General features: G+C 42.9%; 2 protein-coding genes across 2 annotated transcripts; one reads left to right on the top strand and one right to left on the bottom strand.

The window, feature by feature from the left end:
• Nucleotides 1-3: 3 nt before the first annotated feature.
• On the bottom strand, nt 4-7,241 carry LOC307227938 (isocitrate dehydrogenase [NAD] subunit alpha, mitochondrial). The gene is made up of 11 exons (XM_079997382.1): nt 7,165-7,241; nt 6,167-6,229; nt 5,874-5,957; nt 5,387-5,501; nt 3,100-3,287; nt 2,376-2,509; nt 1,971-2,073; nt 1,577-1,641; nt 1,378-1,462; nt 942-1,094; nt 4-738 (listed from the first exon to the last, which is right to left on the bottom strand). Exons 1-11 carry the CDS (start codon nt 7,189-7,191, stop codon nt 655-657), a joined length of 1,101 nt encoding a protein of 366 aa, XP_079853508.1. The 5' UTR covers nt 7,192-7,241; the 3' UTR covers nt 4-654.
• Nucleotides 7,242-12,650: 5,409 nt separating this feature from the next.
• Nucleotides 12,651-23,539, top strand: LOC307228325 (calcium and integrin-binding family member 2-like; the record flags this gene model as incomplete). The annotated part of the gene is made up of 4 exons (XM_079997963.1): nt 12,651-12,701; nt 21,697-21,844; nt 22,338-22,533; nt 23,518-23,539. 4 exons carry the CDS (start codon nt 12,651-12,653, stop codon nt 23,537-23,539), a joined length of 417 nt encoding a protein of 138 aa, XP_079854089.1.
• Between the last annotated feature and the right edge of the window lie 3,965 nt (nt 23,540-27,504).

Below are 27,504 nucleotides of genomic sequence, written 5' to 3'. Positions count from 1 at the left end.
AAGTCATGGTTCAACTTTCTTTATATATCGATTTGTAACTTTGAAAATGGAGAGAGAGCTGCATGAAACATCTGCGACCAGCGAGTAGAAAGAATAAATAAAGGACATTTAAGCAGTTACATAGGTTTACCATTAAAAAATAGCAGTTGTCGAAAAGTTTCAGACAACACATGCAGAGTGCCATTGTAAATATGAGGTACATTTTAATAGGGCAACCCCCCCAACACACCAGAAGTTACTTTATTACATTATGGTATTGTGATTTTAATTGTGCGTACATTTACTGTGTAATGTGACTTTCTTAAAACTCTTGTGGGGTGTAATCATCCACAAGCTGCAATCCAGCTTCTATTATAACATGTATTTTTGAAAAGAAACAAACAAAAAAAAAGAAATGACAGAGGCAGCCATTATAGAAGCCCCCCAAATGAATAATCGTTATCACATAGCCTCCGTAAACAATTCCTTCTTGAACTTGAAGTAGAAGAAAATTGAAATTCTGTAAGACAAAAGGTGTCAACCAGCTAGTTCGCAGACTACTGTCTGAAAGAACCAACTCCTTTTCTTTGTCTGGAACCGTACAGTAGTAGTTCAGAGGCATGCAGTAGGAGGATGGTACTTCCACAATGGCTGCAGCACCTGGAATGAGTATTTTCAGTCCATATCCTGAACTCTGCGGCAGATCTCTGCTGTGAACTCTGAACACTTGGAGTTTCCACCGAGGTCCTTTGTAATCACCTGGGGCAAAGGGGAACATTCAGTTAAAACGTTAACATTTTTTCATTTAGGATTTCCAAACAACTTATTTGTAACTCATTAAAGGATAAAATGGAGAAACAATTCTCATTGACTGTCAATGTCGTCTTAAGACTTGAATATCATTTCAAATTGAACTGGGGAATGGTCCATTGTGGCCCTTGTGGCACAGAACAACCACCCACCTTCTTGTCTCGAATGGTGTCAAAACAGGCTGTTTCGATTTTCTTGCCGTAACCATGGAGTCCCATGTGACGCAGCATCATCACAGCGCTGAGGAGCAGGGCAGTCGGGTTGGCCATGTCCAGACCTGCTATGTCAGGGGCTGTGCCATGGACCTTGGGGCCGAGAGAGACAGCAGAGAGTCAACAGATAGCAACATTCCTGAATAAGCACGATGCTTTAATGTAATACTAGATCTGCTTTCAGGGACTTAAACGACATTTCTTCTCACATTCTTCACAAAGGCCCTTCTCAATTAACAGGGATGGTCCATGTAAAATGTCTTGTTTCATCATTTATTTGGCATCGATATTATCAACTTGTTTGTTGAAGCAAATGTGTGCAAATGTGCTTCATGTGCACATCCTGCTTGCAACCACAGAAAAAAGGAATACAAACCGATTCAAATATGGCAACGCCATTTGCCCCAATGTTTCCGCTGGGAGTGACTCCCAGGCCTCCGATCAGACCGGCACACAGATCACTGCAACACACACGTCAACATTAATACGAAACAACTATTATAGTACATTTGACTGTGTTCTTGAAACAAAGTGTGGCTTTCTGGTCCGAAGACGATAAACTGTCGTAAACTGACCTGAGAATATCCCCATAGAGGTTTGGCATGACAAGCACATCAAACTGGGTGGGGTCTTGCACCATCTGGAAGTGAAATAAAACAAGGGGTGAGATCATCTGTGCAAACACTTCACCCTTGTAACTCCGTGGGGCTAAAAGTATATTACTTTATTTGGATTAATCATTAATCAACTGGTTCACTTCAGGCCTGAAAGGATGTGACATTATATTTCAAAGCAAAAATCTAAATTGAGCTTATTTAAAACCAAGAAGGGCTAAAGTATTTAAAATACCACAAACACAAAATATACCACAAGCGGAACAGTATTAAATGTCGTGCAGAAGAAGGGAGCATCAGATGGAGGCAAACATGTGCTTTACTGCAAAGAACACAGTGAGGCAGCAGAACTCACATTCAGACACACAGTGTCCAGGTACATCTCAGTAAACTTGATGTCCTTGTAGTTCTCCGCCACTTCACGGCACTTCCTCAGGAACAGCCCATCAGACATACGCCTGAAACGACCCAGTCAAAGGCTTGAACACCAAACTAACATTACACCTCCCAGAGTTGGAAATCCAGGAGGTGAAATTATACAGTAGAGGCACAAAATCATTGACTCACTTTCAAGGAGGTAAAAGGTTTATTAAAAAGGGTCTAAAAGATCATTTAGGCATTGAATTGACCCCTGTACTCTTAATTGACAACGGAGAAAGGATGGGACATTAAAAACCTTTGAGAATAATTAAAATGTCTGCATATCCAATACAAATGGTCTGGGGGAACGTGGAACACTTCAGCACCTCAGCTGACTCACATGATGTTGGCTTTGTGAACCGCCGCCACACTGTTTCTCTGGTTGTTCCTGGCGTACTCAAAGGCATACTCTGCGATTCGTCGGCTGGCGTCCTCAGTGATCAGTTTGATGCTCTGCACCACGCCGTCCACAATCTGAAACAATGAAAACAAACTGTAGGAGGATGTTGAATCCAATATCAACAGGCCTCATCTAAATATAGATGAGGCCAGCAGATTGTTTTGTCAAACTGCTTGTCTTTGATTCCAGTCCATTTGGATAGAAACAAACCCTGTTTTTGCGCCTTTGTCAGAAAGACATTATAAACCGTCAGTTCCAAGGTTCCTGTTCTGCAGGGGACCAGGAGATCAGTGCAAAATATAATACAACTAATAACGTTTTAATAAAGAAACCTTGAGGCTGGCTCCACTTATCCAGAGTGAATCCAGAGCTATTCAGAAGGATTTGATTATTGTCTCGCTGGAATTGGACTCCTTGGAAACCAGGAATGATTAAAGGCACGCCGCCCAGATCACCTGCTATACTTTCAATCATGCATCAGCGACCACTCCATTCTGTTGCTCTGGTCAATTAGACTATTATTGTCTGCGAGTCTGCCTTCATATTAACAACACGCATTCTTGTATGGCAGGAGACTTGAGACTTAATGATTATTTCAGTAATGGTTCTTTCAATAGCAACCCCGCCAGATTGTATATTTGAGATGTGCGTACTGTGCACCAACCACGTGTTCGATGCCGCTGTACTCTCCCTCTGTGTTCTCGCGGATGGTGACTAGGTTGACGTCAGTGTAGGGCGTCTTGTAGCCCTCAATGGACACACAGGGGCGCACATTGGCATAAAGGTCAAAGGTCTTTCTGAGCAGGAGGTTCATGGAGGGGTGCCCGGCGGCGATGGGAGTCTTCAGGGGCCCTGGGAGGAAGACGGGGAAGGGACAAACAAAGACAGTGAGAAAGGCCCTGGTTCCATTTTGGGTTTTTCAGCCCCGCTAAATGTCTGGCATGCATTCAGAGACAGCTGTGAAGCCAAGTGTTTTGTTACAGTTGGACCCACGTCAAGACCCCCCTTCTCCCAGACAACTCCCATAACAGCAAAGGTCCTTCTGCTGACATCTAACCTTTAACTGGAAGTTCGTGCGTCTCATAGGAATATTGAAAATGTCAAGGTGCATGTCCAACAGTGCAATCTAGTTGTCCTGTTTTATCTGACTCATTGGTCAAACCGTTGCAATATTAATTTTCTTTAAAGGATCTTCAAACACCTGTGTACAGGATAGGAATGTAACAGTATACCCTTTTAAGCTATACAGCAGTATTAAGCAACCATGGTCCTGAACCGTAAGCCTTTCTCTGTAATACCGTGCCCATGGTTTACATTTATGTTGCAAAATTGAGGATGTAAACTTTATTTTACCCTCACCATATGTTGCTGCTGCACGGTAGCAGACGGCCAAATGGTGTAATAATCCATCCAATGATTAATTTCCTTAAGCGCTGCATTCCGCTATCTTTCGCCATCCATCATTTACGCTTCTCCGTGCAAGTAACCTAAAGCACCGTGGCCGTGTACAACACTGCCGTAAAGCAGTTCTGCTGCTGATCTTTCGAGTCTTCCTTTGCTGTGCCGAGCCAGAGACTTTACCGACACGGATGGTGTGTTGACAGTTGTAGGGTATGTGTTAGTGGTGTAACGGAACGTAGATGATCCGGTGCGGTCAAGATCTGCTAGTAAAGCAGCAATGTGTATTGAGAGATGCAGACTTCTCTACAAAATCGACTGTTACGCCTTAATTCTGAACCGATTTTCATGAAATTCGGTTTGTTATAAACGTGAGATATTGAACATGATCCTGGAATTTAATTCAATTACTGGGGGTGGGTCTAATCATATTTTCTCATTCACCACCATGTTTAAAGGAAGAAGGTATCATGCGCTTAAACATTGGACATCTTAAATATTGTTTTCATTCAAGACCATGGGCAAAAGTTTCTTACTTCAGTGTTTTCCAGAATAAATGGGAAGCAAAGTTATATTCGTCTCCCATTTTTTTGCTGATCTGAAAAATGAACCGACCTGTGACTCAAAACGGTGATAAGATCCCAACCGTGACTCTTGTGATTCGTTGCACTCCTAGTATGTGTGCAGAAACAGATTGAAACACTTCTCCTAATTCACACATTTTATTTCTTATTATTCCACTATATACGAACACATTATATCGAGTCTAGACTCGACTACACCACTTTTTCAGACGTATTTCCAGGAAAGAATACAAAAAAAACATCTAACACTCAGTGTGCACTTTATTGGGTACACCTGTACAATCCCATGTAATCCAATACACTAAGTTCAGTCATAATTTTAGCATTATGTTGCCTATAATATTCAGATTTTTTTTAACACTGTCATAGAATAGGTGTTAATTCAATGATATGTTTAGCATCGAGGTCCATAGTTGGTGAAAGTGTTGTACTGTGCTGCATTATATTCAGGTGTTTCTAATATTCTGTCCCCCTCATATATGTCAATAGTAGGAGAAATAATTTTGAAACACCTCTAAATATAACGTAGTTCAGTACAACACCAGATTTAACTATGACCTCAAGTCATAAAAATATAATTTCCGACCCCATGTCAACAAAAACCGAACATTATAAACTTCATAAAAGTACAATTCATGGCAGAGCTGGTGTACTGGATTGTACAGGTGTACCTTATAAAGTGCACACTGAGTGTATATTCAGGGCAATATGGGAATTTGCCAGAACATCTCATAATGACAAATGCCGGTTCAGTCCGTTTGCATAAAATCAAACCAGTTTTGGCTCGTACACAGTAAAACAGGAAATCGCCCCAACTCTACCTATAAGTACAAAAATCTTTTATACTGGTAAGTGGTAAGTATCTTGCGTAACAACTATTTGACAGGTGTGGCCACCATAACAGGTGTGATCTAGTTATCCACTAGACCATCTTGTGAACAAAGCAACTGAAGAAAAAAAACAACATACCTTTCAGTCCGATCTTGCTCTTGTCCATGGACTCTTTCGCGTCAGGAGGGATCATCCACCTGCCCCCCGGTCCCTTGATTGCTGTAACATTCTTTTCCTCCCATTGGATTGGAGCCTGGGGTTAGAAAGAGTAGGACGTAGATAAGATATGAATAGGAGGCCTAATTCAGAATTTAATAATCTGACAAAAGGGAGTAGATAGATATTTTGTTTTGTTGAGGGGGGGATAATGGAGGACTAAAGTCTCTGCAACTTCCAGTAACCAAACACAACCATGTCAGGAGCCTATGAGTTATCAGAACTCACCCAGTTTAAGGATTACTCAGAATTACTCAGAACCCAAAGTGACTAGTCGCCCCGATACAAAGGGTGATGTATATGTTTTCTGTTGACAACTTGCCTAACCACTTTAGATTTTATGATTGTTTACTGAGGTCCACAAAAATGCCTTAAAACATGTTTATTCCATACTGATGAATCAACTTACTTTAGCAGCCTCGAAGATCTTCATGACAGCAGTGGAGATTTCAGGTCCGATTCCATCCCCGGGAATCAGTGTGACAGTTTTCATCTGTGGAGCCAGACATGCAGGTAACCCTTCCATTCACACTCAAGTTATAGGATTACAGTGCGACCTTTTAAAGCTGCTAAAGGCCGCAGCTCAGCGGCCTGGAGACCTACATATGGAGGACAGAAGGTCCAATTTAAGACTTAATACATACTCTTATATATATAATACTCTTGATGATAACTGGTGTTTATCGTGACAGTGATACTCACCCCCCTTGAGAAAGATCTTGAACATAGCGCCGGTCTCTTCGCCGCTCCCACGACTTGGGATAACTTGACAAGCGACACACACAAGCACAAAATGTCAGCCATCACAGTCAGCGTGTGAAGGAAAGGTCGGCGTACAAATGACAACACAAAGGGTAACGTGATGTCGGGCAAGAGGGTGGCTCTAGAGGTAACATGAAATACTAGTGCAAATGTAACAACATTGTAAAATCTTTGACTTGAGACATTCTAATAATTTGGCAATGACATCATAATAACTTCTGTCTATTTTGCATAATAACTACTCATCCATTGTTATTCATGCCTTTATTATTGTATAGCTATGTATTAATCCTGTAAAGAAAATACCATCTAAATAGATGACTTTCTAGACAGATACTTTCATATCTTAAGATAGCTCACATTAAAACAATAGGGAATAATAAAATCCTGACTTATCCCACCCCGAAAAAAGAAAAAAAAAATGCTTGAAAAAATATATGCAATACATCTAGTTAATAAAAAAAATAATGAATTACATATATACTACAGGAACACCATCGCGATATACAATAAACCATCTCAACAACACATCTCTCTAACAGAAATGAACATAATACACAATAACATTTACATTCATTCCCAGGGCCAAAACTAGCACCACAGCCTTTTAATATATTCTGTGCACATAATGACATTCTGTATATGTTGCTTGTCTATGTATAAACTGTTACGTTCTTATACTCGTGGCCTGTGCTACAAAGCACCAACCCTCACCAACGGCTATCGTTTGTATATGACAGCGCGAACAGGAACAACCGCGTTCTGATTCGGAAACACGTTGAAGGGCACGGGCAGGACGGGCCGCTGTAGAGAAAACCCCCCCAGTATGGGGACCAAAGAAAACCGCGAGAGCGTCGGCTGTAACATACGACACGATAGTTGTGTTCGATACAAGTGTCAGGCAGAGAAAATCACTTTTCCAGACATGTTTTTCCTACCATTGACCTCCACGCGTTGCCAGCCATTCCGCTCTGTGAGTTGGTCCCGCAATGCCGTGGTGCTGGGCGGGCGCCTGTTAGTGACGTCACCCCCCCCCCCCCCCCCCCCCAGTGGCGCATCGCTGGTGCTGCGTTGCCCGGGCGATGAAAATCGGTCATTTCGAATGGTTAGTCCCGCATTCTGAGCTAAACGTGTGTCCCGTTGCCTCTGTTCGTGGAAGACATGGACGTCCTCAGGGAACTTGTGTGTGTGTGTGTGTTTGTGTGTGTGTGTGTGTGTGTGTGTGTGTGTGGCGACGCTTCGAATCCTAAAAGGATCTGTGCGGAGGGTTAAGCTGCGGAACTACGTTTATTTTTTTATCGATCTTGAATGAAAGAAAAAAATCCCATGCAGGGCAAACTTTGTTCGTTGTTAACGGTGTGTGATGTCGTGCTGCTGTGATCTCGGAAAGCTCGGGCTCGAACGATCTTGCCCGAAATTCTGACTTGGAATTCCGATTTTTTTAAATGGTCGTGCTTTTTTTGCTTTTCCAAGTAGGAGGCCGGGTTCTCCGAGTTCCGATCGCAATGGAATCCACTGAACTACTGGTCCGGACCACATGGACGAGAGGCTGCTCACTGCAGAGCCAATGGACTCCACCTCTAGGTCCAGCCGCACCCCAGCTCAGAATTAAACAAAGAATTTAAAAAATAAAAGAACAACATTACTGTGTAAAGATGGCTCACTGTATACACATGTATATATACATATATCAAACATATTAAAAATGTACATGAAAAATATATATTGATATTGTATTATTCAAATATCAATATCTATAGAAAATGTCTTTTTTTAGGTGTAAATATTAGCACTTATATTTGTTCTACTAAATATTATTCCCAGACTGCAGCAAGACAAATATGCACAGCACAGACTTAAATAGAGAATTTAATATTTTTACATTAATATATTCATTTTATTCGATGTAGATCTCTCTCTACACAACCAATCGCACAATCAAAATTTGGCCGTTTAAACCGGGAACCCAGGGCTTCCGTACACATTCCGACGTACGGCCAATTAATGTGTGACGTCATCTGTAACCGAGCCGATCTGGCCGCCGAACACATCTGGTACCGAGGACCACTGACGGACCACAAGGACCATGGACAGACCACCACTCCACAGACAACTCAGTCGCTGGTCCAGACCACTAGCTTCAGTGCCCCTCGTGGTAGTAACCAGTTGTCCATGTTAACAACCATGGTCAGTGGACAGACCACTGAATTGGCTACAACCCCTGCTTGGGCTTTGACGTGCAAAGATTTGAGAGCAACCCATATAAAACAAACCAAATCTAGAATACCCAATGCACTACAGGCTGCAATAGTTCCCGTGTAGTTGTAACAATATATATTTTATCAACCATTTTATCTTAACCACTGAGTAAAATTTCCTTTTTATTTTAAATCCAGGTGTGTTATCAACAAACGTTTCCTTCTAGATCATGTGAATGGCCAGGGTAAGGGTCCGATCTGAACAAGCATCTGTGTGATGTGCTGGAACAACAAGTCCGATCCATGGGGGCCCCACCTTGCAACTTCCAGGACTTAAAGGATCTGCTGCTAACATCTTGGTGCCAGATACCACAGGACACCTTCAGAGGTCTTATAGAGTTCATGCCTCCATGGATCAGAACTGTTTTGGCGGCATCAGGGGGAGCTACACAGTATTAGTAGTTATTAGTGGTGGTTTTAATGTTGTAACTGATCGGTGTATATATACATTATATACAATTATATGTGAGGGACATAACAAAGTTATTCATACGAGGAAAATGGCTTTCAAAAACAATGATTCTGGAGCACATAGACAGGAAAAGAGATGGAAATCTGATTGAGTGAAGCCAAATTGGCACACAGACAGCTTCAGGAACATGATGCTTTTAAAGCTAATAACCCCAAAAAGGTGTGTGATACCATGAAAACCATGAATGATCGTTATTGTCATTATATTCAGGTACAATGACATTTTGCATGGCTTCTCCCAGTGTATTTAAAAAAACACAAATAAAAAAATAATAAAATAAAAGCAGTACCAGAAAGAAGAAACAGAAACAGAAGAAACAGTCTTTATTCATCACGCAACACACCACACTACAACACATGCTTGCACACACACACACATGCACATGCTTGATGGTGGCCGGTGAAATGGATCCTCTGCTTTTGACCCATCCTGGCTTGTCCTTCCTCCGGGGGGCACAGCCAGGAGCAGTGGGCAGCATACGTGGACGCGTCCGGGGACCAGGTGATAAGTGTCCATTGCTGGTCAGACAATGATGGGTGCATGTTTTTGGTGGGGGTCCTTACTGACGTAAGGTGGAGGAAACCCCATGTGAGCACGGGGAGAACATGCAAACTCCTATTTGGGAGATAACCCGCCGGAGCACAGTGCCAACAGCGCCCCAGGCGGGAATCGAACCCAGGACCTTTTTGCTGTGAGGCCCAGAGGCACAGAAAACATGTGCAGTAATTGCAGCATAATGTTTAAAAAGTGATGCTTTTGCAAGTACAACAGCAGAAAGTAAAAGGTACAGAGGTTGAATGTTAGAAATATTAATAAATAGATGCAAACTTTCTATTTATAAATTGTGTTTGTGGTAGCAGTCTCTGAGGGTGGAGGTGGTTGTGTGCGTGTGTGTCACAGTCGTTGATTGATGGGTGTGTGTGTGTGTGCGTCTGCGTCTGCGTCTGCGTGTGCACTCACAGGTCCTCTAATCTGTTCTGTGGTTGGGCAGGGAGGGGTGTGCTGGAGGCCACAGCTCTTGGAGAGAAGCTGTTCCTTTGTCTCTTCGTATGGGATCTTGTACTGTTTTCACACCAAAATGAGTGGGTAAAACCCAAGTCAACCTGCTAAAAATGGGCAATTGACAGCTTTCCCATTGCCAGGAGAAATGAGAACCGAAATATTTAAAACTATTATACATGCTTCCTCAGACAGAATTGTCATCACTGCCGAAGATGTCAAGAAAACATTCCAGTGTACAATTATCAAGAATGCTGCTGGGCCGGATGAATGCAACGCTTTTCTTTTGAATATCTTTCCAACTGAGCAGGCTGCAGTGCGGCAACCAATCCTTCAGGCTCCCATAGACACACACACTGTCCCTCTGTCATGGAAAACTTTGCATATAAAACCAAAATTCCATGTCCCAAAGAGCACAAGGACTTTACACCAATCCTCCTTACCTCAGAGATTATGAAATCTCTAGAAATAATTCTGCTCCAATGTCTTGTCAGTACAACAAAAGACAAAATTGATCGATACTAATTTGCTTATAAGAAGGGTGGTGGTAAAGATGTCGCTGTTGCCACTCTGGCTTATATCATTTCCAAACATTTAGACAAACCCAACACCTATGCAAGAGCCCGCTTTATAGAATTTTTGTTGGCTTTCATCACAATAAAAGCAGACATTTTGGTGTGTCAAAAATGTTCGAGGGGGAACTGAATCCCTTGCTTTTCACTTTCTATACCGACGATTGACGTACTGATACACTCAATCAATGTATTTTAAAGTATTCCGATGATGATACAGCTCTAATATCTCTGTTATGTAACTCAGGCAACCCTGGGCTGCACCAACACGGCGTGAACAGTGGTTGAGTAGAGTCACATACATATACATACAGTCATATGCAGTGAAATGTCATGACACCAGGTGATTACACGCAATAAGCCCTAAAACTACTAAAAATACTAAAATGTGTTTAATCGACACGATTTGTCCCACCGTCTGACTTTCACAGAGTTTCTATTGTTATCCATAATGAAAAAATCAAACAGGTATTTTCATTTAAATACCTGGGTGTAATGATAGACCATCTGTTATCCTGGAAAGACTAATTGAAATTATTTGCAAAAGGACAAAACAAAGACATTATTTTCTCCCTAATGTCTTTTGGGGTGAGTAGACAAATTCTTCTTTTTTTTACTTCTGTGATTAGTGTGGAGTGTTCTACAGTATTGTAATACTACATGGTACAAGTGTTTGTCCACTACTTAAAAGTCAAAACTGCTCCATTAAATAAAAATCTGCTCAAAGATTGTAGGCCAACCCCTTGAGAAACTCTATGAATTAGCCTCCCATAATAACATATTAAGGCTGGCCAGCCACATGGTCTCTGACCCCAACCATGTCCTGAACAGTGAACAGTTGTTTTTGTTATTGTTACAGATGCTGAAAAACACCCGAAAATCAAAGACAATAATGAAGCCATTGTCCAAAACTCCAGTCGTCAAGGCCAGTCACAATATAAAAAAATAAATACTGAAGAGAAATTATGTATTCATATCTGGTGGTGCTGGGATGGGTAAATCTAATCTAATTAAAACATTATATTATGAAATCACATGTTAATTAATAAAACAATTATCCGACTTGTTTTGTCATTTCTTGTCCTACTTTCCTAATTACTCTACTTTTGAACTTACAAACAATAGTAAGACTATTATTCAGCTATTTAGAACAATTATTTAGAACTGACCTATCTCATACACTTATGTCACATTGCCAATTAAAATCAATGGTTGGCGTCTGGTTGAAACGCAAATGCTTCGTACATAATGTAATGAAAGTGGGATTTCGTGAAATTACATGGACGTAACTACGTTATGTTTCTTTGTCCAGGTCAGTCTGACGAGGTCCAGGTCAGTCTGACGAGGTCCAGGTCAGTCTGACGAGGTCCAGGTCAGTCTGATGAACTCGGTAACAATGTAATACGATGTTGGATGTTTGTACGTTTAGTATATTGTCATGCATTTCACATAAAACATGGAAAACTGTAATACGTGCCTTAAAGAATAAGCTGGACCCTGTGTATTGCTGCCTGCAGCTATATTTATTATTATTATTATTATTATTATTATTATTATTTTATTTTTTATTTTATTTTTTATTATTATTATACACCAGGGAATGGGTGGAGATGTTTTCAGTACAGGGAGTGGCTGTCTTGCCTTGTGATGTATAAACACGGACGGTCCCCACTGCTTCATTTCTCAAATAAAGGCATATTGCAATGCAAATACCGCTTAAGCATTGCATCCGTAGGTCCGGGGCTTGTTTTTCCAGCTCCGCTTCGGTGCGTGTGACGCTACAGAGGTGGATGGATCTGCACCTGCGCCGTCCGCCCGCACCGCCCTCACCGCCCCATTGATGTTTTCGACACCGAACAAGGCGTCGCTGCTCCGAGCGCCTCCCCGCTGCTCCTCGGTGCCGAAGGAAATATGCTTTTCTAGGGCTCGCACCTCAACAGCCTTTATGTCCTTTCTCAATGGCAGGAGACGGGTCCTCGCCGGTGTTTTCTGTTGCCCGGTTGGATCATTTTCGGGATGTTTGAAGGATGAATCAATAATCAGAATTAATTAATTGAAACGGGGGGAATAACCAGAACATCGGATGTGATGCGTCTCTGTGATGGAAGTATCACTCGACTAGGATGGGTAACAAGCAAACGACGTTTACCGATGAACAGCTGGAGGCATTTCAGGTGAGGAATCTGGGTTTTGTGGTTTTTTGTTGTTTTTTGTTTTTTGTTTTGCAGCCTTGTGTTAATGTAGAACTGTACAAACAGGCACCGTTTACACTGTTATCTTTATAGCTGACCATAAACCAATCAATTAAACGGTGTTGGTGGAGGTAATAGAAAACATCATTTGTCCTCACTAAGATAAGAAAAAAAAATAGAAAAGATAAGGTAACACTTTATAAATGCCAATGGGAAAACTGTTTATCTATCAGTCAACAGTTATGAATCTGCTGGTCTCTTGATCTTAGACTACAATAAAACACAATACAATGCAATAGAACAGAACAGAGTAGACTATGATATAATTTAATATTATAATATTTATATTATATTATTATATATATATATATTAACAGAATACAAAAGAACACAACAGTATAGAATAGCACATAATATATTAGAGTAGAACAGAACATACTAGAAAAGAACAAAATAGAATACAATATAATAGAAAATGATATATATACACAATATATATTATATAACAATAGAATATAACAGGATGGAATAGGGTATAACAGAATAAGCAGAATAGAACAGTCTTTTATATCCTGTTTTATTATGTTCTATTATTTTCTCTTCTATTATATTGTATTGCACCCTGTTCTATTCTATTCTATTCTGTTCTATTATTTTCTGTTCTATTATATTCTATCCTGTTCTATTCTATTCCATTTTACCCTGTTCTATTCTATTCTATTGTATTCTATTCTATTCTATCCTGTTATATTCTGTTCTGTTCTATTATTTCTACTCTATTGTGTTCTACTTTATACTATTATATTATTTTCTATTATGTTGTATTTCTATTATGTTCTATTTAGCGTGCAATACAATATGATATTAAATAATAGAATAGAGCAGTATAATAGAATAAAGTACAACGAAATAGAGAAGAATAGAACAGAATACAACATAACAGACTAGAGCTCTTGGTGACCTGTGTAGTTAGGCTCTTTCCTCCTGCCTCGCGTTGCTCTGTTGTCCTGGATCAGAGTGTCAGTGAGTGTGACGCCTCTGTCCGGTGTGTGTGACGCCTCTGTGCAGTGTGTGCGATATGTGTGATGCCTCTGCCTGGTGTGTGTGATGCCTCTGTCCAGTGTGTGTGACGCCTCTGTCCGGTGTGTGTGACGCCTCTGTGCAGTGTGTGCGATATGTGTGATGCCTCTGCCTGGTGTGTGTGATGCCTCTGTCCAGTGTGTGTGATGCCTCTGTCCGGTGTGTGTGATGCCTCTGTCTGGTGTGTGTAACTCCTTTATCCAGTGTGTGTGACACCTCCGTCCAGGTCAGGTGTGGCTGCTCAAACCATCCCATCCACGCTCTGAATTTTGAATCCTATCTGGTGTGTGTGACGCCCCTATCCAGTGTGTGTGATGTCTCTGTCCAGTGTGTGTGAGGCCCCTGTCCAGTGTGTGTGACGCCCCTGTCAGGTGTGTGTGACGCCTCTGTCCGGTGTGTGTGACACCTCCGTCCGGTGTGTGTGATGCCTCCATCCGGTGTGTGTGTGTGACGCCTCCATCCGGTGTGTGTGATGCCTCTGTCCAGTGTGTGTGATGCCTTTGTCCAGTGTGTGATGGATGGTGTGAAACCAAACACTCCCTGGGATTCAGTTCACCAGGGGAAAGCCCCCGTGACTGAGGCCTCCATCCCAGTGGCCCACCCGGTCTGACCCACGCTGTTGTTTTTCGTTCTTGTCATTTCAGGACTGCACCTTCTTTACCCGAAAAGAAATCCTACGGTGAGCTATCGGCATGTTTTCTGAGTTATGTTTTCCTCCGATCCCAGCCCAGCTCTCAAACACGTGGCACATGAGCTCAGGATGCGATAACCTTTAAATTACTAGTGTGTTAAGAACATATTAAAGGTCATGCCTGCAATGGTGATTGTTTAACACACATGGAAAGCATGTTTACTTGTGAACCTATACGCACGCCCATTTGATCTATAAAAGGCAAGAATTGATATGAAATGTATGTGGTAAAAAAATGTGCTGATAGCAAATATCACTCCTCTCTGTAGCTCAGTTCACCAAGTGTTAGAAAGATAGGTAGATAGATAGATAGATAGATAGATAGATAGAATTGAGAGAATTGCGTCCCAAAATTCAAGACAGAGCATAAGGCCAAAATCTATGTATTTTCCAGTTTCCCAGTTTTCCAGGGTCAAGACGAGGTCTCAGTGACCGTAGCCAAGCTTTGAGTCTCTTTTTGGACACCGAGCAGCAGCGTCGTTCCAGCTCCCGCGACCCGTCCTGGTCCCAGCATCCTCCTCTCTCGTACTACCTCTGACCTGGAGCTCTTCCAGAGCTTGTGAATCTCCGTCCCTCTCTTGTATTTTCGCTGGCCTCAGTATTCTAAAGCAATTAAAGTCCTGTGGAGTTGCCTGTGCATGTCCAGACAGACTTATGGGATGAGCGCTCCGTAGCGGCCATAAAAAAGCTGTATGCTTCTTTTTCTTTCACCGTTCGGCCATTTGTTTTGTCAAAGCATACCGTAGGCAGGGGTTGTTTCAATAGAGCTTTTTCAATGGCAATATTATTATGACGGACTAATAGTTATGCCTCTTATTAATTTCAAATGTGTTGAATTGTAGTTTTCTCCCTGACTGTTGGCACAACTTTGGATCCTGCTTATTTGCCGTGCTGTTTCAGGCTCACTGTTTGTTCAGTGGCGAACTGGATCAGTCAGGCAGCAGTGAGCATTCGAAGCCAAACAATGGTTTCAGATACCATCTTTTGTTCATCGTAATAGAATAAGGAACCCTGGTAGTATTAATCAACATCAATTAAACAACACAGAGAATACAAGTCAAAACCCTGCTGGCATTTGTGTAGAAAGCCGTAGCGGCAGAATGGAATGGGATGCTTTTCGTTCCCTTTCCCTTTCCCTTTTAATCCTTCCTGTGTGTTGTACTAAACTTTGTGTGCTAGTGAAGCTCATAAAAACCAAGCTTCACCCCTGCAGGTATCCTGTTCACACATGCACACTCACACCACCGCTACCCAAAGTGGGCATAGTGACTCAGGAGAAAGAGGAGCTCTGTAGATCTGCTGCCAGCGCACACCGGCCCCCTATCTGTCTGGATCATATGGGGATTTTATCTGTGAAATAATGCTCTTTTACAAGGAGCTAGTGAGGTCTGGAAATAAAGGAGATATGAGGCGGAGCGGAGATGCTCTGCAGTGCAAAAAGCAATATGAGGACACATCATTGTGTAACGTTATCCATGTTGGCGCTGTAGGGTTGCTAGTTCAGTCAGCTGAGTTTTGTTGACGGTTATGTTCTGGCGCGAGGCATTCCATTTCATACCTGGCAACCCCCAACTGATGGATATACACTGTACTTACTGTATGTCGTTGTGGTGTGTGGATGGGATGGTTTGAGCAGCCACACCTGACCTGGATCTAGGTGATTGGGTGGCTGCATACCAGTTGCTCATTGGCTGGGCTAAAGAGCAGCAGGTTAAAACCCCTATCCACACACACACTCAGGATGGGAGCCCTGTCATGACATGTTCTATCTGCTCCTGGCTAACTCCACCTAGCCTCCTCTCTACAAGAAACTGGTGTCTGCAACCCATCGTCGTCTGTGTCTCTGTGCCGGAGGGCCTTGAAAACGCCACTTGGGTGGCGTGTGGTAGGCAGTACTGCCACAGTCGTTTTTATTTTTACTCGTCCAAAAGATGCAAGATAAAGTTCTGAAAAAACTCTAAGCTATTAATAGCTTTTGAGGTGCTGGAAGGTGTACAGTATTTCCCTAATTTCACAGGAGCTAGGCAGGTTGATTCCCTCTGCAGCCCGTTGTTATCTCAGTACTGGACTCACAGGGCAGCAACGGGAAGACACAGTAAAATGCCTGGAGACCAACTCCAGCCATTGAGTCAATGCGTTGGGCGATGGCCACCAGTAGGTACGAAAAACCACATGCACATGGGGAGAATAACATAACTCACACAATTTTATACTCCAATATGAACCCAACCACATCCAACTTTGTAACGCCATGGTCAATAGAAGCCGTGCTGCAAATTGACCCATATGCTTCAATTGCTTGGTTCATGTGTCTGGTATGGAAATTTATCTTCCAAAGGATTTAGCATCGGAGGGCCCGTCTGCCAAGACTCCTGGAGTCCGGCCTGTGGATGAACTTGTTTGTTAATACAGACAGTGGGGCCAAATGTTATACTATAGAAAGTCTTTTTTTGACAGATTTCACTCATTGGAACTAACTCCCATTGAACCATGCTAAAGCGTGATTACGGTAACATTTTCAACCAGTTACTGTGGATTTGTCGCATACCGGGACCTGGTTCTAGTGATCAGCCCTGTGTGCTGTGCAGTAAAGACCTGCCTACTGTATGTAACTTAATGGGCGTGTTGTGGTTTTATCCAAAAGACTAGACTAGATCTAGTCTAGTGTCAGACTACACGATAAGAGCTCAAGGGTTAAGTTTGGCTGGCCCCATTGGGAATTCACCAAAAACTTGACCCTGATTTCATTAAAGGGTCAATCCCTACCCGTATTGTGAGAGAAAAATGCTTACGATCATTTATTTTGAATGAGGACAAAGTCCTCTACCTCCCGAGGGGGAGTTTTTTTTAAACATTGTCTCTGTTTTCCCAGGAATCCCCCAAATTTTCTTTATCTCTACAATGTCAATTCTAACATGGAAGAACCAGATCACATTTGGCCCTGTTTACTTTGTATGGAGATGAGGAATAACCACAGGGGAGCCTGGAGGTGCATTGTAATGGATTGTAATCTGCGTCTGCCAGGTCATTTACAAGTTCCTGTGAACTTGTAAATGACCTGGCTAACTACTGTTAGAGGATGGCATCCAGGGAGACAGTTGAGGGACACAGAATTGTAAATGACCTCTGCCCAAGCTACACCCTCTGTTGTTGTGTAAAGCCCCCTTGATCAGAAATAAGATTAGACTGGTCAGAACACTGCTTTGGAGCAGTACTGAATCTTTCTCTTTATTCTGCAGAATAAATAATTTTGAATATTCTCAGTTTTTGTTTTCTTGTAGCGGGCAGATTAACCTCACCGATCATTGCAGAAGAATTTCTTCCACGGTATCAATGTTCGTGTCATGCTCGAACCATGGGTGATGTACAGACAATAGTCCTCGTCCTAATTTGCATCTTGCATCAAGTGGTTGTTTTTCTTTCATCCATGCAAAGTGCAGTAAACCTTGCCACCGCCAACACTTGAGTTCTTGCTCCGTCTCATGGATTACAGAGGTACGACTCAAACGTCTTGAACCCGGACACAGCTTTTTCCGGTCGAATTCAAGTTCCACTGCTCTCTGAGCCTACCTGGATGTTCTAATGTTCTAATTCTTGGTTACACAAGGTAACACCCTCGCTCTCAGGATAGTTAGATCATCAGAGCTTTATTGGAGCCTGACCAGGAGTATTGGAGGCCGCCGTGGGCGATAAGGCTTGTTTGGCTGGAGCAAAACAGTGGTTTTCAGTCTTAATAACGAAAACATGATTACTCGTGTTCCAAGTGTCATTTGTTGTTTGTGTCTCTGTTGTTCTGCCTTTGTAAAAAACCCAATGGACTCCATTTTGTTTTTCATGCATCACATTTTTGTATTCCATTTGTTTTCTGTTAAATAAGTTTTTATTATTATATGTATATATATTTTTATACATTTAAATGTAAGTGTATTTATTTAATTTGGGTTATTCAATTTGAAACCAAACATCCATACTATAGCAGAACTGAAACTTCTCATACAATATTGTTTGACAAATAGTTTTAAATGTTTTTATGTTTCAATTCAACACGCAAACTCCACACAAATTCCTCCCGAAAAGAGAATCAAAGCCAGGTCTCTGGAAGCCACTGTGACAGTGAGCTGCCTGAAGATGATTTTTATTTATTTTTTAAAATGTCATTACTTTCAGATTATTTCCGCTTATTTCATTACTTTCTTTCTCATGTAGTCACAGGGGAATGCACTCCTACACGGAGGAAGTTACATGAGAGTCTGCTGCCCTTGATGTGTCTGTGTCGTGGGACTGTTTAGTAATCACTGAGCACCAGTTAATGTCAATGTACGTTAAAGGTAAAATACCATCAAAGCTGCTGTGCAATGTTGCTTCAAGATACTGTTTTTCAGTGTCATACCGTCAAGAAGTTTGTTGATTTTGCATTTTGTTGACCCTTTCTTCAATAATAATAATAATAACAATAATACAATAAATCTTGACAAAATATCGGCCATATCTGAACTGAACTTGAACTGGAAGTGTATGTTGATAAATGCATTAGTATAGCAGTGTTAATTCAATATAAGTCCTTCATGACCTTCCTACAGTAGACAGATTGTGTGCGTGCGTGTGTGTGCGTGCGTGTGTGTGCGTGTGTGTATGCGCGCGTGTGGGTGTGTGTGTGTGTGTGTGCGTGCGTGTGTGTGCGTGCGTGTATGCGCGCGTGTGGGTGTGTGTGTGTGTGTGTGTGTGTGTGTGTGTGCGTGTGTGTGTGTGTGTGTGTGCAGGTTGCACGGTCGCTATCGTGAGCTGGCTCCACATCTAGTGCCGCTCGACTACACCAACAACCCCGACATCAAACTGCCCATGACGCTGCTCATCGCCATGCCAGAACTGAAGGTACTGGACTATACTGTAAATGATCGCTTCTCATTGTTATACCTTCACTGCTCCGAATGAAGAATACAGTTAGAACATACAGTCTGTTGTTTTTTTGTTTTTTTTACTATGGATCATGTAAAATCACACAAACCTTCAAAGGAGCACGCAGGAATTTGTTCTTTGGTTCGATCCGGTGTTTGGGAACAGCGCTGTGACCTCTTGTTTCTTTGTGGAAAATCAATGACGGCGTTGCCAAACCTCACACTGAGAACAAATAAAGGTTCATTTGCTTCTTTTGTTGCTGATTAGAATGATATTAGCAAAGCTTGTTCAAAGTGATTATACATGATGATGTACTGTATAAGAACCTGAGGATATCGAGGGTGACTCCCTGTGCAAATCAACATTAGCAGACACAGTCAATCAGCCACACAACCAGTTTACCAACCAGTCACACAATCACCTTACGAACCAGTCACACAATCGGTTTACAAACTAGCCACACAACCACTTTATCAACCAGTCACACAATCACTTTACCAACCAGTCACACATCCAGTTTACCAACCAACCACACAACCACTTTACCAACCAGTCACACAACCAGTTTACTAACCAGCTACACAACCAGTGCACCAACTGGTCAAACAACCAGTTTCCCAACCAGCAACACAACCAGTTTATCAACCAGCCACACAACAAGTTTACCAACCAGTCACACATCCAGTTTACCAACCAACCACACAACCACTTTACCAACCAGTCACACAACAAGTTTACCAACCAGTCACACATCCAGTTTACCAACCAACCACACAACCAGTTTACCAACCAGCTACACAACCAGTGCACCAACTGGTCAAACAACCAGTTTCCCAACCAGCCACACAACCAGTTTATCAACCAGCCACACACAGTTTACCAACCAGTCACACAACTAGTTTCCCAATCAGCCACACACACAACCAGTTTACCACCAGCCACACAACCACTTTACCAACCAGCCACACACACAACCAGATTATCAACCTGCCACACACACAACCAGTTTACCAACCAGTCACACAACCAGTTTACAAACCACCAACCAGCCACACAACCAGTACCAACCATCCACACAACCAGTTTACAAACCAGCCAGACATCCAGTTAACCAACCAGCCACACAACCAGATTACCAGCCAGTCACACAACAAGTTTACCGACCAGCCACACAATCAGTTTACCAACCAGCCAACAACGAGTTTACCAACCAGCCACACAACCACTTTACCAACCAGCTACACAACCAGTTTACAAACCAGCCACACAACAAGTTTACCAACCAGCCACACAACCACTTTACCAACCAGCCACACAACAAGTGTACCAACCAGCCACACAACCAGTTTACCAACCAGCCACACAACAAGTTTACCAACCCGCCACACAACCACTTTACCAACCAGCCACACAACCAGTTTACTAACCAGCCACACAACAAGTTTACCAACCAGCCACACAACCAGTTTACCAACGAGCCACACAACCAGTTTACCAACGAGCCACACAACAAGTTTACCAGCAATTGGCATTTGCGGTCTCAACAGACAAAAAACAAGCAACTAAACATGTTTCGTGAACCATAAATGTTTTTGGTTTTGTGAGCGAGGTGAGGTGAATGATGACATCTCCCACCACAGTTCCCTAAACCATGACCTGACAGGTGATGATCAAATATCTGTCTTCCAAACATGCACACGCAGAAATTTAGAAGCCAGGAAACTGTTCATTTTCCAACCAGCGTCCCCGTGGAGTCACTGGGAACCACACAGGACACAAATACCCATTTAAGCCCCAGTCTCTCTGTGATACTATACATAATGTCACATAATTATTGCATCCAGCCCACTCCCAGTGTCTGGCTCCCACTAATTACACCAGAGCCATGTGCAGCACTGAGTTATAATCCCAGACAAGGGGCAGAGCCAAAGTGGCATCAAAGGCCGCCATGCTGCAAATCTCATTTTCACCTCCACAGTAGTCTGCATTAATGAACTTAGTCTCCAGCCGAGCGAACGCCATGGCAGGAGGGTGATTTATAATAGTCTGAGCGAGGCACAGACGCTCATGAGGCTGATAACCCTAAATGGCTCTAAATAATAAATGGAACCCAGCTCATTAGGCAATGTGTGTGTGTGTGTGTGTGTGTGTGTGTGTGTTTGCGCGTGTGTGTGTGCGCGTGTGTGTGTGTGTGCGTGTGTGTGTGTGTGTGTGGTCATTGACATTAATTCATGTCCCATTCCCGGCGTATGATGTCGGTCGTATTTGCATGTAAACTTTTTCCTTGGTGTTGCTTCGTTGTCTTTTTAGGAAAACCCGTTCAGAGTGCGGATCGTGGAGACGTTCTCGGAGGACGGCCAGGGGAACCTGAGCTTCAACGACTTTGTCGACATGTTCTCGGCACTTTGTGAAACCTCCCCGAGGGAACTGAAGACGATATACGCCTTCAAGATATATGGTATTTCAATCATCGTATGAGACTTAACTCAATTAACTAATCCTATTTTAAGGTTTCATTTGTATCTTTTCTTCAAGAGAGTTCCCCCTTTTTCTTTTAAGACGACCGCAATGAGGTGCTTCGGAAACGACTGTTTTCTGTCACCGACGGCAGAACTTGTGAAAATTATAATAAGAAACAAGAAATGTAAAAATTTTGAGACTAAATGTACAATTTGTAAGGTTAGTTCATTAACTGGGCATTAATACAATACCTTTAGGGAATCTGAGCTTCCAGCACAGAACAGGCCTCGGATGTTGGGCATGGTGTGGTTTCAGGGTTTCTCCAGGCCACAACAGACTCGCTACGCCTCCTGGTGCATATACTTTTTAGCCCAATTTATTTTTAGCGAGCCATCTTTTTTCCCTTTTGAAAACGAATCGACAGTCGACGCCCTGTGAATATCTCCATCCGTTTCATTTAGTCTTTTTATTTTGGCTTTCCCGTTTCCCAGACTTCAACAGGGACAACTTCATCTGCAAGGAGGACCTGGAGAAGACGCTGACCAAGTTGACCAAAGGCGAGCTGACCCCCGAGGAGCTCACCCTGGTGTGCGACAAGGCCATCGAGGAGGCCGACCTGGACGGAGACAGCAAGCTCTCCTTCGCCGACTTTGAGAACATGATCTCCAAAGCTCCTGATTTTTTGAGGTACAGAGCGATTCGTCCAGACTCTTACAAGATATACTGTACATTTTAGGGTCAAACAAAGGACAGCAAGTTGTGTTCTGTTCTATAGCACTGCAGCCCCCGCACAAAGATCAAACCCACAAAATCAACAGCGCCTTCTGCACCGACGTCTTTTTACCGGCGGTACAGGCCGTTCATCACTGGATTGTAAAAATGGTTTCCATTCCGACGCCTAAAACGACGCAGAAACAATCCCGAGTTCGGGAAAAAAAAAAAAAAAAGGTTGTCTCACCTCTGACAGGCTTGATTTAGCCAGCCACTCATTCCTCTCGTAAATCTGCTCGGTGAAGCTGAGCCGACTTGGAGACCGGTCCGACGTAGATCACCCGGCTTATATTCCAACGGGGTCAGAACACCAAAAAAAAAACATAATGAAAGTCTGGACTAGATACCGTTGCCATGGTTACGTCGGACGAGCTGTGATAGACTAGCTCTAGCTCTGATAAGTGCGGTAATCCTCTTGAAACTGAAGTTATGATGAGTCAGAGGACACTGTGTCCAATAACACCAGATAATTAGAATATTATCTCATTTTTGGAATACTCGGTTCTTCTGATTTTGTGCACTGTTCGAAACATTTTTCTGGGAATTGCTGCCATTTCCAGGAAAGTTCATGAGTAAGGGATAATGTGAAGGGTAATCCAGAGTGATACAAGACTGGTTTCAGGGTATATTTTGTGATAATGACCAGCTGTCTGTGCATTATCCCGCTCGTTAGACAGCTACTTACTAAATGAATGGATAATTTAACAATTTAATTTAACAATATTCATTCTAAATTACTGTAAAACTTGAAAAGCCTAGTTTAGCCCACAGCAACGTAGCAGACTTCAACTTTTCGCGAGCCTTTCATCTGTTATATTCCGGCCTCCTACATCCCGACAAGTCATCAAAATATGTCAACCTTGACAGTTTTTAAATGCAATTCATCTCTTTCGGTTTCAGCACCTTCCACATACGAATCTGAGGGGACTCCCGAAAAAGCTGAATGCTGAAGTCTCTTGTGGTGAAGACGGAGGGGCTGGGCGAGATACCTCGGTCTTCGCCGGTGTCCGTCCTCCATGTCCTCCTGGCCTGGGACTCTGGGTTGGGGCAGAGAGGCCTTTGTCCGTCCTCGGCGGAGCCCCATCCGGAGGAGGCGGAGTCCCCCCCGTACGACTGGGGGTGTTTTATTTTCACAGAAGCACAGATGTTCCCCCGCCAATTGACTCTGTCGCTGAAGTGGACCACCGTGACTTTTGTGGAGGAACGAGTCCCCGCCATGCATGATCCGATCCTTCTCTCTGTTCAGTACTTCTTAGATCCACGCTGTGACGCTGCAGGAGGCTTTTCACAATATCTGCTCCGTCTGGAACCACCTCGTGTCAGCGACGAGAAGGTCCTACCCAAACACACAGATTTTTCTCTTTGGTCTGGAACCCGGAGTGCTCTTCGGAGCTGACGGGCGCGGTAAAGAACATTACAAAGCAGAGTCAAAAAAACAAACAAACAAACAAATAGGGCTTTTCTGACTGAAGTGCTTGTCCATATTTATATTTAAAAAAAGCACAGTTTTAGTAATCAGAGCAAAAAAAGTTGAGCTATGCAAACTTTCTCGACCAAGTGCATGGGTGCATTGTAAATTGCTTCTAGATGTTACTACTTGTTATTCCCCCGTTTTTTTTTTTTGTGAAAAGTACCGATGCACAATGACAATCATACTTTACTCTTGTTCCGTCGATAGAAGGGCTCCGTCATCCTCCGCCACCACGTTGTGCTTTGATATATTTTCCTGCCGTTGAAATGATGATCTCATCGCTTCCACTAATTAAAGAAGATCCGTTTCGGTACGGTCGGGGGGGAAATTGGCTAAACTTGAAATGAATGACTTTCTCTGTTGCTCTTTGCTTCGTGAATTCTCTTATTAAAGCATATTCATTCCCGCCAAAGATCTCCGGCTTGCAGTAATGACTTTGTCTCGCCACATTACCTTCCCCGCCGCCTGTCTCCCCTTCTCCCCTTCACTTTAGGGAGACAAGAGGCTCCTCTGAGGGAAGGATTTAAGACGGCTTCCTCCTGTTAATCTCTTCAGTTACTTCAGTTATTTACTAAAACAGAATCAGTAGGTTATTTTGCGCATGTCTTTGGGTGGTGTATTCAATAGAAAATGAGAATCGCTCCTAGTTCCTGTTTTGTAGATGTCAGTACGACAGTAAAGAATGTGTCGGTGATTTCCCCATGTTAATTATATTCCAGCGCATGGTTATGACGGCTCTCCATTGACATTGGGAGAAACACTTACACTTGCATAGTACACGTACCCGGTGCTGAGTGTTTTCTGTGTTTTCGCATCGTGGCTGAGGCATAAATCACCATCACGGGTGCGCCAGTAAACCGCCCCCCGCATGAAATCAGTCTATTAAAACAAACCCACACAGGCCTTAATACAGCTGTAAAATGCAGAATCCCCTCTCGCCAGCCCGTGTGCAAATGGACGCTGAGCCTTTTAATCTGTCCAGCTCTACGGCGAGAAGGGATTTATCCTCGGGACTTTAAGAAATGATCGAGGGATATTGCTCCGTGGAAGCTAAAGTTAATAGTTGAAAGGGAATCGTTTCCACTGCAGAGACTCGCACCAGTCACACATTTATTTTTATCATCTTAGGATATAAATGGCACCGTTGGCGGAATTAACAAGACTGAACAATCTGACTTGTGTTGTCTTTGTAGCTATCACATTGTTTGTGAAATTGTAATATTTCTTCTCAATGCACTTATTGCCTTGAGTGGACTGGAGAGTCCTTGGAAATTGGCATTAAATAGGCAACGCAACTTTCTATTGATGGAAAGAGTAACGATTGATCTCCTCACCGGTGTACAGCTACACACCTTCATGCCATGCATTTGCACTATGCCGCAGCCGTTTTGGTGTAACTTTGCTTCTCAGGTGATAAAAATGTAACCATTAAAAAAAAAAAAAAAAATAAACAAATCTAACCATTTTTCCTTTCCCGAAAATGGATCTAGGTAAAAAAAAAAAGATATATATTTCTTGATATTGAACAAAAATGTGGGTAACAAAAATGTGGGAAAGGAAAATGTTACGGCAAAGATGAACCATCCCCTTCCCCCCGGCTCCTGTAAAGCCCTGCAGGCCCCATTTGGAAATGGTTCCCGTCACTTTCCCACTGATCAATCGCATTATCGGCTGCTGTGACTCTCAGCCGCCACTTTACGCCTCTGAAGACCTCCATGCCATCGATTTTGGGATGTTGTTGTGTGCAACGTCAAGAACAGTCGCTTCACCCCGAACCAGTGATAACGTACAGTGCAGTGCATGCTGCTCTTTCTGCTCTTTCCTAAACCTAAAGCCCGAAGTTGTGGTATCCGTGGTTTTCTGCATATGCGTACATTTTATATGAATACAATTCAAAATTCAATGTGACCAACCCAATTGAGGTGTTGATGATGCAAACAAGTGAAGTCGAATAAATGATGCAAACAGGAAAATAAGTACTTTTTGTGAGACCACGACCAACGTAGCTCACTGTACTGTATGAAATCACAGTTGTTTCAGCCTACTCATCAACTCAACAGCAACTGATTTATCCCGGGCCCCAAGCCGGTCCGCGGGCCATATCTTTGACGCCCCTGATCAAAATGAAATGATGGCAACTTTGATTGTTTTCTCTCTCTGTGTGTGCCATGGCATCCTTGTCTCCTCTCTGGCCGCAGGTTGTGTGGCAGGGCTTTGGGGCCACCGCTCCGCAGGCCACCCCCGGTGACCCCTGCCCAGGTGGTTAGAGGTGACGGATGAACCGGGCTGGTTCCGCCCGAGGGCTCACGGTGTCAGAGGCCTAAACGAAAATTACTGGCGGAGAAAATGAGATTTTGTTCGGGGGGGGGGGGACGACGACGAGTGGAAGCAATCCCTCCCTCTCCTCTCGTATCACTTCTGCCTCTTCACGCATGTACTACTGTATACGGCAGTGGTTCATAGTTCATAATGATTCATAGTTAAGAATTCACCATTATTTAATTGACTTTAGCACTGTTAGAGAATGTACATTTTTAAACACAGCTTCACATACTGTACATTTTAGGGTCCAACAAGGACAGCAGGTTGCGTTCCGCTCTATAGCACTGCAGCCCACGAAATCGCCTCGCCGACGTCTCTTTTTTTATAATCTTATATTTCCGCCTGTGTCCCCGTGCGGTTCCATGGTGTAATGGTTAGCACTCTGGACTCTGAATCCAGCGATCCGAGTTCAAATCTCGGTGGAACCTGACTTTTCCCCCCCCCCCCCCTTCTTCCCCGTAACACTTTAGGCAACTTTAACGAGGCGGCGGGAACTCGACACATACTTACGTTTACATTTTACATTTAGTCATTTAGCAGACGCTTTTATCCAAAGCGACTTACAAGGGAGAACAACATTGAAGCTACTTGTTTCCCATTTGGCGCCGCGGACAAACATCCAGCGCGTTCCCGACTCTCCACCCAACAACTCAACCGGGCGTGGCAGGTCTGCCCCTGCTGTCCTCTGCAGGCCACTCGTAACCTCCGTCGTTATTCACATCGATTATGAGAAACGTTTTCATTCCGGGACGAACACTGAGCTGAAAAACAAACAAACAAACCAACAACAAAAAAAAAAAAACAACAACCAAACAAACCAGCTGAACCGTCCTTTATTCTCGCTAAAGCAGGATCTTGTTAAAGCAGTTATGGGCAAGTGAATGCAGGATTCAATGAAGGGTTTTAAATATATTCACCCCAAGGACAGAGTGAATTGTAACATCGCACTACCCTGAGTATTGACATTGATTTCACCAATACATATGCAGGAATGTATTAATGAGAATAAAATACATTTAAAAAAATTAAAGTAAAAATGAGGATCATATTTACGATCATTTAAAAAAAATGTATGGAATGATCTAATAAAAAAA

Source organism: Zeus faber (assembly GCF_960531495.2).
Source record: "Zeus faber genome assembly, chromosome: 3".
In the NCBI taxonomy this organism is placed as follows: Eukaryota; Metazoa; Chordata; class Actinopteri; order Zeiformes; family Zeidae; genus Zeus; species Zeus faber.
Note: the sequence above shows the minus strand (reverse complement) of the source record. Positions and strands in the feature narration are given on the sequence as shown.

Coding starts and splice junctions, on each gene's coding strand:
- LOC307227938 (XM_079997382.1), bottom strand. CDS start 7,191: ATGGCTGGCAACGCGTGGAGGTCAATG. Junction 5,502..5,873: donor AGATCTTCGAGGCTGCTAAA/GTAAGTTGATTC, acceptor TTCTAACCCCAG/GCTCCAATCCAATGGGAGGA. Junction 2,074..2,375: donor GTTCACAAAGCCAACATCAT/GTGAGTCAGCTG, acceptor GGGTCGTTTCAG/GCGTATGTCTGATGGGCTGT.